A 16973-nucleotide genomic window follows, 5' to 3' on the forward strand; every position below is an offset into this window, starting at 1 on the left:
TGTGTGTGTGTGTGTGTGTGTGTGTGAGAGAGAGAGAGAGAGAGAGAGAGAGAGAGAGAGAGAATGAGGGAGAGAATGAGAAAGAGAGAAAGAGACAGAGAAGGTGGGAAGGAAAGCAGTGGAGGCTGCTGAGGCGGAGTGTATGAGTATTTGAGCTCTTTGTATGGAGTGGATATAGAGCAGTTTTGCTAAACTGATTGCTCTTTTTATACCATTAGTATTAAAGCTGAGGTTTGGAGGCATCATAATGTTTTAGGAAACATGCTTGTAATTGAGTGTGAGATTTTCAGAAAGTTTCGAGTGTAAAATTTTAAAGAACTCCTAATGAAAATCTATTCTTGATGATGGTCCATAGGCGATCAAGGCACTTCTATTATGGGATCTCCACAGAACAGCTCTGTGCAGAGTCTTAAAGAAAAGATTGGTGGGAGAAACCTTTTCTGTAGTTTGACAGTATTGACAGCAGTGTGATTCTTTTGCTGTTTTCAATATGTGAATCAAATCAAATTCAATATGTGAATCATATTTTCTGGGCATCCCATCCCTTCGACCCTTCCAGAGCAGGCACAGCCAGACCACTGAGTTATAGCCCAGGCTGAAAAGTTCAGTGACTGAGCATCAGCTCAGATGGCTGACACATTTCTGAGGCTCCTTGCCCATCGTGTGAAGCAGAGACCACAGACTGACCATCCCGTATCACAGATAAGAAGTACCTTCTCAAGATAAGTGTGAAATCCCTTCAGAATGAAAGTCCTGTAGGCCAGGAGGCCTGAATCCCTCACTGATCTCTACAGGAACTTCTTCAGGGAGCTGCTCCCTTATCAGCGTGCTGTTCACAGGCCTTGAGGACAGCAGCCGCCAGGGAGACAGAAGCAGCGTGTTCTGACACTGCAGGCTTCCTGTAAACTGTGGGTTGAGACCCCAGGTGGGAGCATCTAACAGGAATGTGCGTTCCCTCTGCTGAGGGTGATTGCCCTGGGAGGACACAGGGGTCAGAGGAGCAGCTGCTGCTGGTCACACTCCAGCTCCTTCCTAAAGAGGAGACAGCTGGCAGTTCCACAGACTTGATTTTTTTGTTTGCTTTTTGGTGCTTCTTTTGTTTCTAATATGTTAGAGTAGTAACCCTCCTCAGGAAACAGTTCAAGTTCTGGAGTGCTGCCTGTCCTTGGCATAACTTAGGCTTTATCGTCTCTCCTGTTGATTGCCCAAGGTGTATTGATGGACATGGGGCCAGGGTTGGGTTTGCTGTGGCTGGACACAAACTTCTCAGTGGGTTTTATTTCTTTTAGGGATAGAGAGAAATGGGAACTGACTCTGATTCTTGCCAAGTGTGGGGTTTATTTTGTTGTTTTTTGAAATTTTATTTATTTATGAGAGAGAGGGAGAGAGAGAATCCCACGAGATACAGAGAGAGTGAGAGAGGAAGAGAGGAAAGGGGAGAGAATGTGGAGCTTGAGCTCACGAACCATGAGATCGTGATCTGAACTGAAGTCAGATGCTTAACCGACTGAGCCACTCAGGTGCCCCAAGTGTGGGGTTTAGATAATAGAAGACAAATGGTCTACTTTACTGTTCACCTGTTATAGTTGATACTTCCCTTGTCAGGAAATAGTTAACACAGAAATGGGATGATAGGGACCAGCTAACAAAAATGGTTTTCAGTTTTCAGAATGATAAGTGGACTGGGATTTGGAGCTGGGTCGGAGTGTCAGGCACAAGCCTTCTCTCAGGAGGACTCCCTACTGCCAGCTGCCATCAGTATCCAGAATACCTGGCTTACTGGAACAAGGAAAATTACTGACAATCCCTTCCTCCTCCCTGTCTTGGCTCCCATGCCAGTCTCCTGTCCACACTGTTAGTGGGTTCTGTTGAATGAAGAACATGGCTGTATACCAGTGTCCTTGCCATGAAACCTTAGAGTCCATACAATTTTGAGTGATAGTAAGGTAACACTGTGGGCTAGAAATGATGAGGAAATTGGTTGGTATATTATTTTCTGGGCTCAGCCTTTTCAGTTTACAAGTATCCCTTTCCCATTTCTCCTCTTTAATTATAGGGAATTGTTTTACTAATATTGGCGAGGAGAAAGCAGAATTAACCAGATGATCCTATTAGATGAATGTAGCAGTTAAAATCACAGTTAAGAAAGGAGCTTTGGTTGGGGCGCCTGGGTGGCTCAGTCGGTTAAGCCTCTGACTTTGGCTCAGGTCATGATCTCATGAAACGTTCGAGCCCCGTGTCGGGCTCTGTGCTGACAGCTCAGAGCCTGGAGCCTGCTTCGGATTCTGTGTCTCGCTCTCTCTCTGCCCCTCCCCTGCTCACGCTCTGTCTCTCTCTGTCTCAAAAATAAAACACTAAAAAAATTTTTTTTTTTTTTTTTTTTTTTTTTTTTTTTTTAAGAAAGGAGCTTTGGGGCACCTGGGTGGCTCAGTTGGTTAAGCCTCTGACTTTGGCTCAGGTCATGATTTCACGAAACGTTCTAGCCCCGTGTCGGGCTCTGTGCTGACAGCTCAGAGCCTGGAGCCTGCTTCGGATTCTGTGTCTCGCTCTCTCTCTGCCCCTCCCCTGCTCACGCTCTGTCTCTCTCTGTCTCAAAAATAAAACACTAAAAAAATTTTTTTTTTTTTTTTTTTTTAAGAAAGGAGCTTTGGGGCACCTGGGTGGCTCAGTCGGTTAAGCGTCCGACTTCAGCTCAGGTCACGATCTCGCGGTCAGTGAGTTCGAGCCCCGCGTCGGGCTCTGGGCTGATGGCTCAGAGCCTGGAGTCTGCTTCCGATTCTGTGTCTCCCTCTCTCTCAGCCCCTCCCCCGTTCATGCTCTGTCTCTCTCTGTCTCAAAAATAAATAAACGTTAAAAAAAAAAATTTAAAAAAAAAAAAGAAAGGAGCTTTGGTTAAGAAAGGACTTTTTTCTTTTTTCAAAAATTTATTACTACGGGCACCCAGGTGACTCAGTTGGTTGAGCATCTGACTCTTGATTTTGCCTCAGGTCATGACCTCATGGTGGCGAGATGGAGCCCTGAGTTGGGTTCTGTGCTGGGCATGGAGCCTGCTTGGGATTCTCCCTTTGCCTCTCTCTCTCTCTACCCCCACCCCCCCAAATAATTGTTACTAAAGAATCTCATGAGGGGCGCCTGGGTGGCTCAGTCGGTTAAGCGTCGACTTCAGCTCAGGTCATGAACTCATGGTTCATGAGTTCAAGCTCCACATCTGGCTCTGTGCTGACAACTGAGAGCCTGGTACCTGCTTTAGGTTCTGTGTCTCCCTCTCTCTACCCCTCCCCTGCTCATGCTCTTTCTCCCTCTCTCTCAAAAATAAATACACATTTAAAAAAAATTACAAAAAAAAGAATCATGAATTTTTAGGTGTAACAGTGGTGGTATGGTTATGTTAAAAAGAGTCCTCATGATTTAGGGACACCTGGCTGCCTCAGTCATTTGAGCATGTGACTTCTGATCTCAGGGTTGTAAGTTCAAGCCCCACGTTGGGTGTAGAGATTACTTAAAAATGATAATGATAAAAAAAGAGTCCTCATGTTTTAGAGCTACTCACTGAAGTATTTATGGAAGAAATGCCATGTGTGTGGGTTTGCTTCATAATATCAGGGAAGCGTGAAGTGGGTTGAGTGTAGATGAAATAAGATTAGCTGTGAGTTGAAATGGTGGAAAGTGGGTGATGGGTACATAGGAGTTCACTAGACTGTTCAGTTTCTTTGCGCATGTATTTGAAACTTTCCATTTCAAGTGGTAAGTTAAGAAAAATAATGGTAATGGTTGCATAATGCATATTCTGAAAAAGGATTAATATTCAGAATCTATGAAATGTAGTATAAGTAAGGTGGTTAGGAGTGTGGAGCCAGATCGTCTGAATTTGAATTCCAGCTCTACTACCTACTAGCAGTGAAACTTGGGGCAAGTTACTTAACTTCTCTGTGATATAATTTCCTTATTTGTAAGTTGAGGATAACAGTAGTATATACTTTGTAGAGTCGTTGTGAGAATTTTATGAGTTAATACAGTGAAGCACAATAAATGCTAGTTATTAGTAGTAATATTTAAAGAATCCCTACAAATAAACAAAAAGGTAAACACCCTAGTAGAAAAATAGGGGAAAACCCAGGAATAAACAATTCACTAAAAAGGAAACCCAGATGCCTCATACACGTCTCTGTCACTAGTAGTAACCAACTATATACATATCAAAACAAGATAGTATTTTATACCCATCAGAAAATAAAAAGTCTGAAAATACCAAGTATAGATGAAGATGTAGAGTGATGGAAAAAATCTCTTCGTGCATGAAAGTATAAAGTGGAACTACTGTTTGGACAGCAGTTTACCAGCATTTAGTAGAATTGAAGGATGCACATATTTTATGACCTAGGGTTTAGACCCTGAATTTAAATGCTGAAAGGTGCACCCCATGACTGTTGCCTAACTCAGGTGCTGGTAATAAACACAGCTGCAATTAGATCCCTGTAACCAGCCAGGCATCTGTAATGAACAACCACACTATGCCCTCACCTGCTTCTCGGATGGAACTTTTCAGTCCAATGCTGTCTCTCTAGTGGAATGAGGTCTGCTAGGAACTTCAGGACATGAGAATCAAGTATCTGTTTGCTCCCTACATCCAGTCCTGTTCTCTGAGACTTATATAGACTTACAAAGTCCAAACTCCTCAGTCTGATATTCTAACCCTCCATAATCTATCTGACTTTCTCTCTTGTGTCAATTTTCCATTTGAACGTACCTTTTTTTTAAGTTTATTTATTTATTTTGAGAGAGAGAGCACACATGTGAGAGCATATGAGTAGGGTAAGGCCATCGAGAGAGAGGAAGAGACAGAATCCCAAGCAGGCTCCACACTGTCAGCACAGAGCCAGATGTGGGGCTTGAACCCACGAACCGTGAGATCATGACCTGAGCTAAAACCAAGAGTCAGACGCTTAATCAACTGAACCACCTAGGTCCCCCAAATCTACCTATCTTACCAGGTCAACCCCTTAACCATCTTTTCCAGTTTCAGCTTATTTCAACTTCCAGTCTTTGTTGGCATCTACCTTCTACCTAGAATTCTTTTCTTTTCCCTGTCCCTTTGATAACATCCTTCAAGGATGAGTTTAAATCACACTTCTTTAAGTATGATTTTTAATCCCTCTAACCCAGATGAATTTTCATTCTGCTGAGCCCCTGTACTGGATATTACTGTTTACTATGTTACAGTTGCTTCTTTGGGGCCTTCAGCATAAGTCTTTCATGTGACCCTCCCATCCCCCACATATGGCTACATAGATGGTAAGATTTTTGTTTCCCTCCGGAAATTAGCCTTCAGAAAAGAGGGATTCTCTTTGTCAAGTTTTTCTTGTTATTGGGCCCCCACTGAAAATACAGCTCGTGAAATAGGATGAATGAATTTGTGTCACCATCTGCTAGTTTAGTCGATAATCAACTTTTATAGGGATCAACTGACATAATTGGTTAACCAAAAAAGACCAAAAACTTAAGAAGGCTTTCATTACAGACTATTGTTTTACAGACTATAAACCTCCTAATTTGAAGTGTTGGATGTAATTGTGTATAAGTCTTAATCACATTAAAAACTTTTAAAAAATCAGTCACATCACTTATAAAAAACACAGCAAGTGTTCACATTATGGAAACCATAAATAAATACCAATAGAATAAATAAATGAAAAAAAAAAACCTAATCCAATGTTATGCAACTGGATTCTTGTGGCTGGGGATAGAATATCCAGTGACAACATGGATTCAAAAAAGTGCTGTTGTGTCTCAGAAATTTTAATAAGAAATGTAGGTGAAGTTTTCTAGAATATTCACTCAAAAATAGCTTTTGTTGTTTTTTTTTTTTAATTAAAGTAGCTTTATTGATGAAAAAGACATTGATGTTAAAGATGCATGTGAAGAGATTTGATAACATGGTTTTATGAAATGGAAAAGTAGAAAAAGCATTCTAATTTTTACAAAGTTTTTATTTAAATTCCAGTTAGTTAACATACATTGTAATATTTCACGTGGACAATATAGTGATTCAACACTTCCATACAACTTCCCAGTGTTCATCACAGCAAGTGGCATTAATTCTAAATTAATGCATTAGATATATTACTTAATTTTAAATATGTGTTTAGGGGCACCTGGGTGGCTCAGTTGGTTAAGCGTCTGACTTTGGCTCAGGTCATGATCTCGCGGTTCGTGAGTTCGAGCCCTGCCTCGGGCTTGGTGCTGACACCTCAGAGCCTGGACCCTGCTTCAGATTCTGTGTCTCCCTCTCTCTCTGCCCCTCCTTCACTCACACTCTGTCTCTGTCTCTCTCTCAAAAATAAACATTACAAATTAAAATAAATAAATAAATAAATAAATAAATAAATAAGTGTATATATCTAAAAAAATTTCCAGAAGTTTATATATGCAAGAGGACCACAAATCTTCTCTTTCCCCATTCCTCTCTTCCATCTATCTGTTGTCATTTGGAAAAATTGGGGAGTACCTTATATGGGGTAGCTTTATTTTAGCCAGATAGGGAGTCTGCCACCTAAATTCTTTCAAGGCAAGCATGTCTGTTTTTTTATCTCCCTCTTTTCAACTGGCTAACTTCTACTTCTGTCTTGAAACTCAGCATAAATGTCATCTCAGAGAGCTTCTTCAGCATGCTCCTTCAGGTTAGTTGCTTATCTGTGTCACAGCATTGATCTGTGTGGCATATTGTCTCCCCTGCTAAACTGCTTGGGCTTGAGGCCCAAGGTTGTGTTTTTGTCTTCAGATACCAAGAACTTCAACACAGCTCCTAGAACATAGTGGTTGTCAAGAAAAATAGAATAAACAATTGATGTTTGACTTTTTTCTTTAAGTTTTTTTTTTAAAGTAATCTCTACCCCGCCCCCCCCCCCCCCCCCCCAGTGTGAGGCTTAAACTTACAACCCCTAGATCAAGAGTCCCATGCTTTACCAACTGAGCCAGCCAGGTGCCCCGGTGTTTGACTTTTTTATCTTGAGATGAAAGAACTTAAATACAGCTCCTATTATATAGTGGTTGTCAAGAAATAACAGAATGAATAAATGGTGTTTGACTTTTTTTGTTCTTCTCCATGGTGCCTGGAATAATGTTAAACACAGATGAGATGTTGTTTAATAAATACTTACTGAGTTATTAGGAACACCTTAAGTTTCTAGATACACTTCAGAGAAGGAATTAATTGAGCCTCGGAAAGCATGGGTTGAAAGAGACTTCAGGTAGGCACGCATAGTCTCTGGGATGGTGTTGAGACTGTCCTCTCTCTCTACATGGCTCATTTTTAAAAACCCAGATGAGGGGGAGAGCTCTCTGACACTGAAGCCGGGTTTCTGTATTTGGAAGATTAAGGTAGAAGCTTCTGCATAGCCCCAAGGACAGCACTGTGTACATCACATGTGAATGTTACATGAAGAGATGGACAGAAGCCCAATGTAATTACTGAGATGGTTGTGATGAGAATCCTATTTTTCTCATCCAGCGCACAGTCTAGGAAGGGCCCTAGTCCAAACAGGGTATTTTTCCTTTCCCTGAGGGATCCAGACATTTCCCTGTTTCATTATAGCTGTGTGGGAAATCTGAAGTAAAGCTGTTCAATGAACTATTTTCAGTGCAATATACAAAAATACTGTGATAGGATGCCACCAGAGAGATTGACTGATTGTACTGGGCATAAAATACCCATTAACTAACTGGGATTTTAAAAAAATAAATAGCCCAAATACTCAGATTTCATCTTGTGTATTCAAATTGTATCCCTTTTCACTTCCACCTGTCCTGTTCCCGGCAGTGTTTTGCCTTACTGTGTCTGAAGCGGCTACAGTGGAAGCGCTGGGATCTGTCAGTGGTGAGTGGTATCTGGCCACTGAAATCGGCCACTGAAATCAGCACATCCAAGTGTTGGTAAGGAGAACTGGAATAGAATTGGTATTAGAGAGGAGCTGTTGTCACTGCAGTCACAGGATGATAGCTTGGGTACCATGATCCATTGTTGGGCCCTCAGCTTTGCAACTCTGCTTTTTTTTTTTTTTTTTTTTTTTTTTTTTTTTTTGGTACACTTGTTGTTGACTGAGTTCTAGGGGATTGATTCACAGTGATCATACTGGCCAGAGATTAATTGATGTAAATTAATTTACACTATGAATTATAACTGCCAAGTGGTACAGTATTTGAATCGACCACTCTGTGCATTTTGTCGCTTTAGGATGTCTGTATCGTGAGCAAATAATAATGGAAGGTTGTCAGCTGAACATCGAGTCAGAGCAAAGAGGCAGTGGGTAGAGAGGACAGATTTGCAGGCTGATCTTACTAGCTGGCATCATCAAAGTTTGGCAGCCTGATTTCTCCTGTAGAAATACACCTGTCAAGGGGACAGGAATCCTGGATCTGCTGGTTAGGCCACCATTTCACCATCACTGTCTTGGAGGCAGCACTTATGGCTTTCCCTTTTCCAAACTCCGTGAAGGCCACCCACGCTCTTTTGTTCCCATAGCCTTTTTTAGGCATCTTAGTAATATTTAGGAGTCTTCAGCTTTCTTGTATACTTAATAAAGTATGAAAGTTCTTGGCCCTGTTTTTTTTTCCCCTGAATTTTAGAGTATCTTCACCTGATTTAATCTTATCTGCTATGAGTTGAGTTTGTAAATTTAGTATTCAGAGACTTGAAAGTGCCTTATTGTTGATTGTTCCCATGTACTGACGACCAGGGAGGCTACGCCATTCACAGTGCTGCACCTGATGGAGACAGCTAAGAGACAGGTGTTCTGTTGACATGCTTGTGCCTTCCCTGCCCGAAGCACCTGGCCCCCAAGTTGTTCTGGGCATGATGTGTTATTATGATGGAAAGGAAATGCACATTTTCTAGGCATATTACCTACATCGCTTTATTTAATCCTTATAATGACTGTATGATAAAGTTATTGTTTTATCTTAAATATAGGGAAGATGGGGTGCAAGAAGCTTTGGTCATTTATTTATGTGAAGTCACGTTCCTGGTAAATACCTCCTTTCCAGTGCTTGTCTCTCTGACTCAAAGGCTTTTTCTTTTCCTTATTGATAAATATTGTTTCCTGGCTTTCATTATAAATGTAAAGTATGTTCAGTATTTAAAGCCTGAATAAAAGAAAAGTAAAAAGAGAATAAAATTATCCATAGTCTCACTCCAGGAGAGACAACCATTGTTGATATGAGCTCAAACTTGTTTGGTTATACTACAGACTGTTTTGAATTCGCTAATGAGTAAGTTTGCTGTCTAAAAAGTAGCCTGTCTCGGGATTCTATGTAGACCTTACCCTAAAATACATTTGTTTATTTTTATTGTTTTATTTTTTAAACTAAATAATCATTAATTAAATGTGTTAAATGTCCAGCGTATAACTAACACAACACTAGGTGCAGTGGGTGATATACGGAAGCAACGTGATCGCTGAGTTTCAGAGTTGGAAGTTTTTCTTTCACAACATCCCTGCTTCTTCTTGAACATGCCCTGTGTCGAGGAGCTCTCTCTCTCGGGGCTGCTCTTGAATTTTAGATAGTTCTGATTGTTAGCTGTGGTACTGGCTCCCCAGGAAACCTATATAGTCTTGGGGAGATAAGATCAAATGTATGAAATAATAGCCAGTAATTCAAGATAGTATTTAGTGTTATGTGGGAGTAAGAATTGGAGGAAGACCATCATCCATACAAGGAAGAGCAAACAGAACTCTGTTGAGCATAGCCCTATGTCTGGGCTGGGTGCTGTAGTATATAATCTCGGTTATCACAGCAATCCTGAGAAAAGGTAGTAGGTATTATTCCCACTTTACAGATGTTATGACTGAGGTCCAGCTTACAGTTTTTGAAGTTGAGATTCAAACCCAGGTCTGCATGGAACCAAAGGCATGCACTTTCTTCTCTCCCAAACTGTTCTCTCTCTAAGTAGTTCCTGTGCTAGATTTTGGGGGTTTTGTAAACTAACATGTTTTCTTCTTATAAAAATGTACATGATGTAGAAAATTTGGGAAAGAGAAATATCACCTATAATGCTACCACTTACGAGATACCTGTGATGATTCGTTTGGTGTCTTTCTCTCCTGTATTTACCCTTATTTACCCTCATGTACATATATGCATTTATCACATACCTTGTGTGCATGTATATGTATGTATATATATGTATGTACATATGACTATATATTTAGGTATTCTGTATATCTTTTAACAAAACTATTAAATTGTTTTGTTTGCGTTCTTTTTCTTTTCATAACATACAGTGATCATTTTCTTTTGTCATTAAGATTTGCCAAAGCATACCTTTTTATAGTGCTACAAACAATTCCACCCTGTGTATGTGCTATTAATTTGTAACCAATCAATCCCTTATTAGAGCTTAAGCTCTATAGCTTTTTGCTGTAACATTTATCATATGTTGGTAAGCATTCTTGTATAAATTTTTTTGGTGTGTGTGTCTCTGATGGTTTCCTATCAAGTATATGTGTATTTTAAGACTTTTGATTCAAAACTTCATCTGGAGGAGTTAGGGCATGTGTATTCTCACTGATACAATATGTGAGAATGTCCAGTGTTAGGTATTCTCTCCAGTACTAACTAATATCATTACAAAAAACTTTCTCTATTTGATAGGTGAAAAATGACCTCTCGTGGTTTTAATTTGTATCTCTGACTACCAAACAGAGTGAATATCTGTTAGAGTTGTCATTCAAAGTTGTACCAGCCTTCGATCTCCCTCTTCTTCTAAGAGCCATATGCATGAAGAAGAGAAGGCTAGAAGGCTTCTTCATATTTATGCTAAAGTACCCGTGCCATATCTTTTGGCAGATCTCTGACATCTACATTAGTGGAGAATCAGGGGACATGTCAGCCAAGGAGAAGCTTCTCCTGTGGACCCAGAAGGTGACAGCTGGTTACACAGGGATCAAATGTACCAACTTTTCCTCCTGCTGGAGTGATGGGAAGATGTTCAATGCACTTATTCACCGATACAGGTAAATGCAGTGGGATTTCACTGTGCCTGGAGGAGCTTCTTCTCATCTTGCTTGCAATAAGTTATAATGCTACTTTTTCCCTGAACCAAGGATCAACACTCTGACTCATTTTCTCACTTCAAAAAGGAGTATGTATTGAATTCCTGCTACTCTAGGCACTGGGTACAAACACCAGGGAACAGAACCACAACAGCTCTTGCTTTTATGGAGTTTATTTATTAGGCAGTGAACAAAGAAATGCATTCTGTTATATGGTGGTAAGTGCAGTAGAGGGGTAGAGAGTGATGGGGTTTGTTGTACTTGGGACGGGTGGCTGGAGATGGCCTCTCTGATTAGGGTGCTGGAGCAGAGCTGTAAAGGAGTGAGCCACACAGTCCTCCTAGGGTCAGAGGGCTTCACATGGAGGAAACAGCAAGTGCAGAGGGTCTGAAGTGGGTGCTTACTTGGAGTGGATGAGGAATAGCAGCTGGCTGGAGTGAGATGAGTGAGGAAGATAGGAATTTTGATGACAAAAATTAAAATTATTGCACTGTTAATGATCATAAACACATCCCAGCTTTCACCCTATACTGGCTTTCCCATAAAATCCAACCAACCTGCTGTTATGGGTTTAGGATGAGGGAGCACTGGGTTCCTGGCATGTAATTAAAAATGGGATTAGTATCTTTCTAAACGTCTTGCTTTCTCTCTAATGTAATTAGTGTGTTCCAGCTCTGGGTGCTTCTAAGAGGTTTGCTTTGTGTGAACTTGTGTGATGTATAGGCCTTTCACGTGCCTTGGTGGACTTTTACAGACCTGATCTGGTAGATATGGAAAGGGTACAAATCCAAAGTAACCGCGAGAATTTGGAGCAAGCTTTCGAAGTAGCAGAAAGACTGGGGGTCACCCGCTTACTGGACGCAGAAGGTGAGAGTGGACTGGTGTTGAGTTTGTTTGGCTTATATTCATTGTCCTTCTGCTGGCAGCTCCCTCTGTTCTAAGAAATTTCTTTCCCTTTTTCTCTCAGATGTGGATGTGCCATCTCCAGATGAAAAGTCTGTGATCACTTACGTGTCTTCAATTTATGATGCCTTCCCTAAAGTCCCTGAGGGTGGAGAAGGGATCAGTGCTACGGTAAAAGAAAACTTTCCTAAAATACCTTCTGGCTTTGATATGTTTGGGCGGAATGCATTGATTAGACTTTGTTTCTCAAGCACTCACTGTATGCGAAGCACTTTTATACAGAGCAAACTGAATCCACATCATCTTTATACATGGTCATTGTCTTTGGTCCCTGGGAATGAGTCCAGATATTGCTAATTTTGTAGCATCCAGCATAGACTATTCTAGTGTCAGGAAATTTAATCCCATCTTGAGAGCCCTTGAGGAGCTCTGAAACTGGGACTCCACGCATTAGGCTGAACAGCTGTGTAGGCAGTGAGAGGAAAGGGATTTTATGTGGTTTGGGGTGGCCTGAGCTACTGTCTCCTGTGCTTGTCTTATGTACCGCTAATCAGAAGGTGTGTGATATCTACCTTTTGGCAATAGGAAGTAGACTCCAGGTGGCAAGAATACCAAAGCCGAGTGGACTCCCTCATTCCCTGGATCAAACAGCATACAATACTGATGTCAGATAAATCTTTTCCCCAGAACCCTGTTGAACTAAAGGTAAAGTCACAGACCTAAATTGTCTTTTATAAAGTTCAATGCTGGGATTAAGCCTCAGAGCTCGCTGCTGCTGGCTCCTGGGGTGAGGTGGTATACCAAGTGGGTCAGGTTGCTTGCATGCATCCATTCATTCACCAAATATTAATTTTGTAGGCACTTTATAACCAATATATACACTTCAAAGAAACAGAAATTCTGGCCAAGGAGAGAGAAAAAGGAAGAATTGAGGAATTATATAAATTATTAGAGGTAAGGAAACTTACCCTTTGCTGATTCTCGGGGTTTGCTGGTTTGCCTGATTGTTATTTCTTTGTTAGATTGCCGGCATGCTCTTCCCAACCTGCATTAATAGCAATATTCTCAGGGTGACAAATCAACATCACTTTTAGGCTGGTGTTGAAAATTTATGGTAAATGGGTAGCATCATCCATCTGTATTTTTGAAAGAGGCTTTTGAAAAGTGACATTTATTCAGAAACACTGAGTTTTATGAATGAGTTTTCCTGTTTCTCAGAGGGAAGCGAATCCTCTCCCTAAGATGGAAAGGAGAGAGACTTCCATCCATATTTTCACTCCTAGAGAATTTGAAGCTGTAGGTTTGAGCGTTTGGCCTTTCCAGAATGGGAGTTAGTAAGAGGACAGGTGGATTTATGGAAAACGTAGAAGGAATGAAAGAATTTAGAGCAGCTAGTAGTCCCTGTATTTTGGAGATGGTTTCTTTGCTCTTACCTCGAGGTGAGGTACTGCTAAGTACTCCGTTCTTTTCTCTTATTAGACAACAGGAGAAACTGCTGATGGCTGGGTAAATATGCAAGAAGCCATGTGTCAAGAACACGTAAAAGTGGGCCTGAGGGCACGGCTGTGTTTTTGGACTAAAAGAGTGTCTCTGGGATTTTTCAGGTGTGGATTGAGTTTGGCCGGATTAAACTGCCTCAAGGTTACCACCCAAATGATGTGGAGGAAGAATGGGGAAAGCTCATCATCGAGATGCTGGAGCGAGAGAAGTCACTTCGCCCAGCTGTGGAGAGGTGGGCTCAGGGCCTGATGGCAACCTGATGTTACCCACCCGGGCCGCTTTGAGCCCAGCACGTGACTACGGTTTTTACCTCATTATAGGCTGGAATTGCTGCTACAGATTGCGAACAAAATCCAGAATGGTGCTTTGAACTGTGAAGAGAAGCTGACACTAGCTAAGAATACACTGCAGGCTGTGAGTGTCTGTGTTGTCTCTCCCCTTCTCACCCTGTGCGCTGATGGTCCAGATTCACGATTGGGAAATCCAGCTGTGTCACTTCCTCACACTCGGCTCCCTCAGTCCTCGTGGGTGGGGCACTGGCATTCTCCCACTCCTATTACTCCTTTTCTGTCTTAGGACGCTGCTCACCTGGAATCGGGACAACCGGTACAGTGCGAGTCAGATGTCATCATGTACATTCAGGAATGTGAGGGTCTCATCAGGCAGCTGCAGGTGGACCTCCAGATCCTACGGGATGAGAATTACTACCAGCTGGAAGAGCTGGCTTTTAGGTGAGGAGCATGGGGCTCAGACAGAGGGCTTGCTTATCGCTGAGGCTCACAGATCAAGAGTCTGGCACTGAATCTTGTAACTTGGGTCTTGGAGGTCCATGTCTTGGTGGGGATACTACAGGTATGTGGGGCAGGAAAATTCTCATGGTGGAGGACACTTGCCCATTATTGCAAGCCCTGCCCACTGAGTACCTGTAGGATTCCCTAATCACTGTGGCCTCTTATAACACCCACACATATTTCAGGGTGACCTACTGGGATGCAGTACCACATCTGGGTTAGAACTGCTGCTGATCGAACGCATCATTTTGTAGAGAAAACTAAGACCCATTGAGGGGATGGGCATCACCTAGGTCACGCAGTTTGTACAGGACCAAGACTAAGACGCATGTCTTTTGGTCCCTAATCCATGTTTATTCTGTTGTACCATCCAGGAGTTACATAAACAGATACTGGTTTGCCTCCCTCCAATTAACACTGTAATTTGGCATTTGCCTCAACAACTCTGAACGACGAAGATGTTAAAACCACCTTGTGTTCCTATAACACTTCTTTTTTCAAAACACTTTTCCTGATGATCTCATTTTTATTTTTACCTCATCCTTGTCAAACGGATAGGGAATATTTTATCTTAAAAAAGTGCATTTCAGGGGCGCCTGGCTGGCATGCAACTCTTGATGTCAGGGTTGTGAGTTCAAGCCCCACATTGGTTGTGGAACCCACTTAAAAAATGTGTATTATAGATTTAAGTGTCTTCCTTTTTTCTCTTCCTCCATTTCAGGGTGATGCGTCTGCAAGACGAGCTGGTCACCCTGCGTCTAGAGTGCACAAACTTGTATAGGAAGGGCCATTTCACTTCACTTGAATTGGCTCCACCCTCTACTTTAACCACTACTCATCTGAAGGCAGAACCCTTGACCAAGGGAACCCATTCTTCCTCTACCTCCTGGTTCCGAAAACCCATGACTCGGGCTGAACTTGTGTCTATCTCGTCCTCTGAGGATGAAGGCAATCTTCGATTTGTGTATGAACTACTGTCTTGGGTAGAAGAAATGCAGGTGGGTGTATGTTCCAAATGCTTATGCAATGTGTTAAGGTTTACTGGACCCAGCAGCTTGTCTAGGAGTGCCAGGATGCTCTGTGCCCCTTGGGTAAACTCTAAATTATTAATGCTGCCTGGAACCCAAGCCCCCTTCTCAAATGTTAAATGGGTAGGGTCAGCTCAAATCCTCAAAAGTCCCACACCGGATAGCATAGGCTTTTCTGATTGGAAGCCCTTTGGGAATCATTCCCTTCAGTTAACTGTACTCTAAGTGGAGCTCATGGGAGAAATTACAGAGTCTATAAATCTCAGTTACCTTTTCTGAAACTCCCTCATCAGCAGAGGAGCTTAACCCTCACTCTTTGTTGTTGGTCTTCCCTCTGGAGTTTAAGCAGTGCTGTGCCTCACAGTTCTGAGGGGCTGTGCATGCATGTATTCCAGAATAGTGGTTCAAGTTCGATACTGTCCTTTTTATCCTTCTAATGCGTTTGTTTTACATGAAATTCTTCCCATGCCCTGATGGCCGATTCCCCATGTAGCAACAAATAAAAACATCCAAAGACAAGCTATTTAAATATTACCTGCCACTGGTCAATAGTTGATGCCATGAATGAAGTTTAATATTTTCAGATATTTCTTTCTTATATCCACTCTGATTGTGAAATGCAGAGCTTCATGATGGAAAATGCCTAAACTATAAAGTTAACCTTTAGCCTTTGGAAACACCTTTCTGGTTGGTGAATTCAGGAATGTATCCCGTAACGTGGCAACAAAAGGCTGCCCCTGCTGCAGGAGTTGGAGTTTAGTCTCCAGCTCTTTGGGGTGATAATGGCATGTTTTCCTATAAGAGGCTGTCATGGAGATGACTTAGGTGTCCTCTTGCCCAGTCTCCTACCCTCAGCCCCCTTGCCCAAACATCAGTTCTGAAAATTTTCTTTTTTTGCTGATTCAACCAATGAAATACGTATCTTTTCTTTTCCAGATGAAACTGGAGCGAGCAGAGTGGGGCAATGACCTGCCTAGTGTGGAGTTGCAGCTGGAGACACAACAGCACATCCACACCAGTGTGGAAGAACTGGGCTCAAGTGTCAAAGAGGCCAGGCTGTATGAGGTGTGTGCATTCAGAATCTATCATGGAGCGGGGTGCGGTGGGGTGGGATGGGTAACGGGGTAGCGTGCACAGTGCAGCTGTCTCTAGGGAGAAGGAGGCTCTGGAAAAGAATGAGAACCATGAGCAGCACTTTACGCCAAATTCCCTTTCCACATCAAGTGTCTCTTTTGCTCTTTGAAATGCCCTTATGAGCAAGGTATTTTTATTAACCCCTTTTTACTAAAAGGAGTAGCAATTCTGAAAGCTAAGGTCAGAATCAGTGCATGGTGAGTGCAGTTTCCAAACAGTCCTGCTCCAAAACCTCATCTTGTTTCCACTTCACCTCCTGCCTGTAGGGCGTGCTGGAATAGAGAAACTACTCACTCAGTCTCTCCCTCACTCATTCTGTCTTCCCATTTGTAATTTCAACTTTCCCCTTCAAAAAAGCAGCCGAGTAGTTTGGGAGTCATCAGGCATAAGTTTTGCTAGAAACCTCCCAGAGTTACTGGAAGCACAAAGTCTCTCAGCTGTGTTCACTCCACTAAACCGTCCCTCACTCATGGCTGCCCCAGGCTTTATTTTTTATTTTTATTTCTTAAGTTTTTATTTAAATTCCAGTTAGCTAACAGAGTAATATTAGTTTCAGGTATACAGTACAG

At 42.0% G+C, this 16973-nt stretch overlaps 1 protein-coding gene across 9 annotated transcripts in view; it reads left to right on the top strand.

Moving 5' to 3' along the window:
• MACF1 (microtubule actin crosslinking factor 1) overlaps positions 1 to 16973 on the top strand; it is a 315228-nt gene that overhangs the window by 145210 nt on the left and 153045 nt on the right. For all 9 annotated transcript variants that reach the window (XM_042996700.1, XM_042996694.1, XM_042996695.1 and 6 more), the window contains exons 6-15: positions 10843 to 11009; positions 11803 to 11915; positions 12016 to 12122; positions 12537 to 12656; positions 12810 to 12905; positions 13556 to 13683; positions 13772 to 13865; positions 14028 to 14182; positions 14964 to 15240; positions 16207 to 16335. In XM_042996700.1, the coding sequence (XP_042852634.1) occupies positions 10843 to 11009; positions 11803 to 11915; positions 12016 to 12122; positions 12537 to 12656; positions 12810 to 12905; positions 13556 to 13683; positions 13772 to 13865; positions 14028 to 14182; positions 14964 to 15240; positions 16207 to 16335 (1386 nt within the window). The remainder of the gene's footprint in view (positions 1 to 10842; positions 11010 to 11802; positions 11916 to 12015; positions 12123 to 12536; positions 12657 to 12809; positions 12906 to 13555; positions 13684 to 13771; positions 13866 to 14027; positions 14183 to 14963; positions 15241 to 16206; positions 16336 to 16973) is intronic.

Source organism: Panthera tigris, chromosome C1 (assembly GCF_018350195.1).
Source record: "Panthera tigris isolate Pti1 chromosome C1, P.tigris_Pti1_mat1.1, whole genome shotgun sequence".
Lineage (NCBI taxonomy): Eukaryota > Metazoa > Chordata > Mammalia > Carnivora > Felidae > Panthera > Panthera tigris.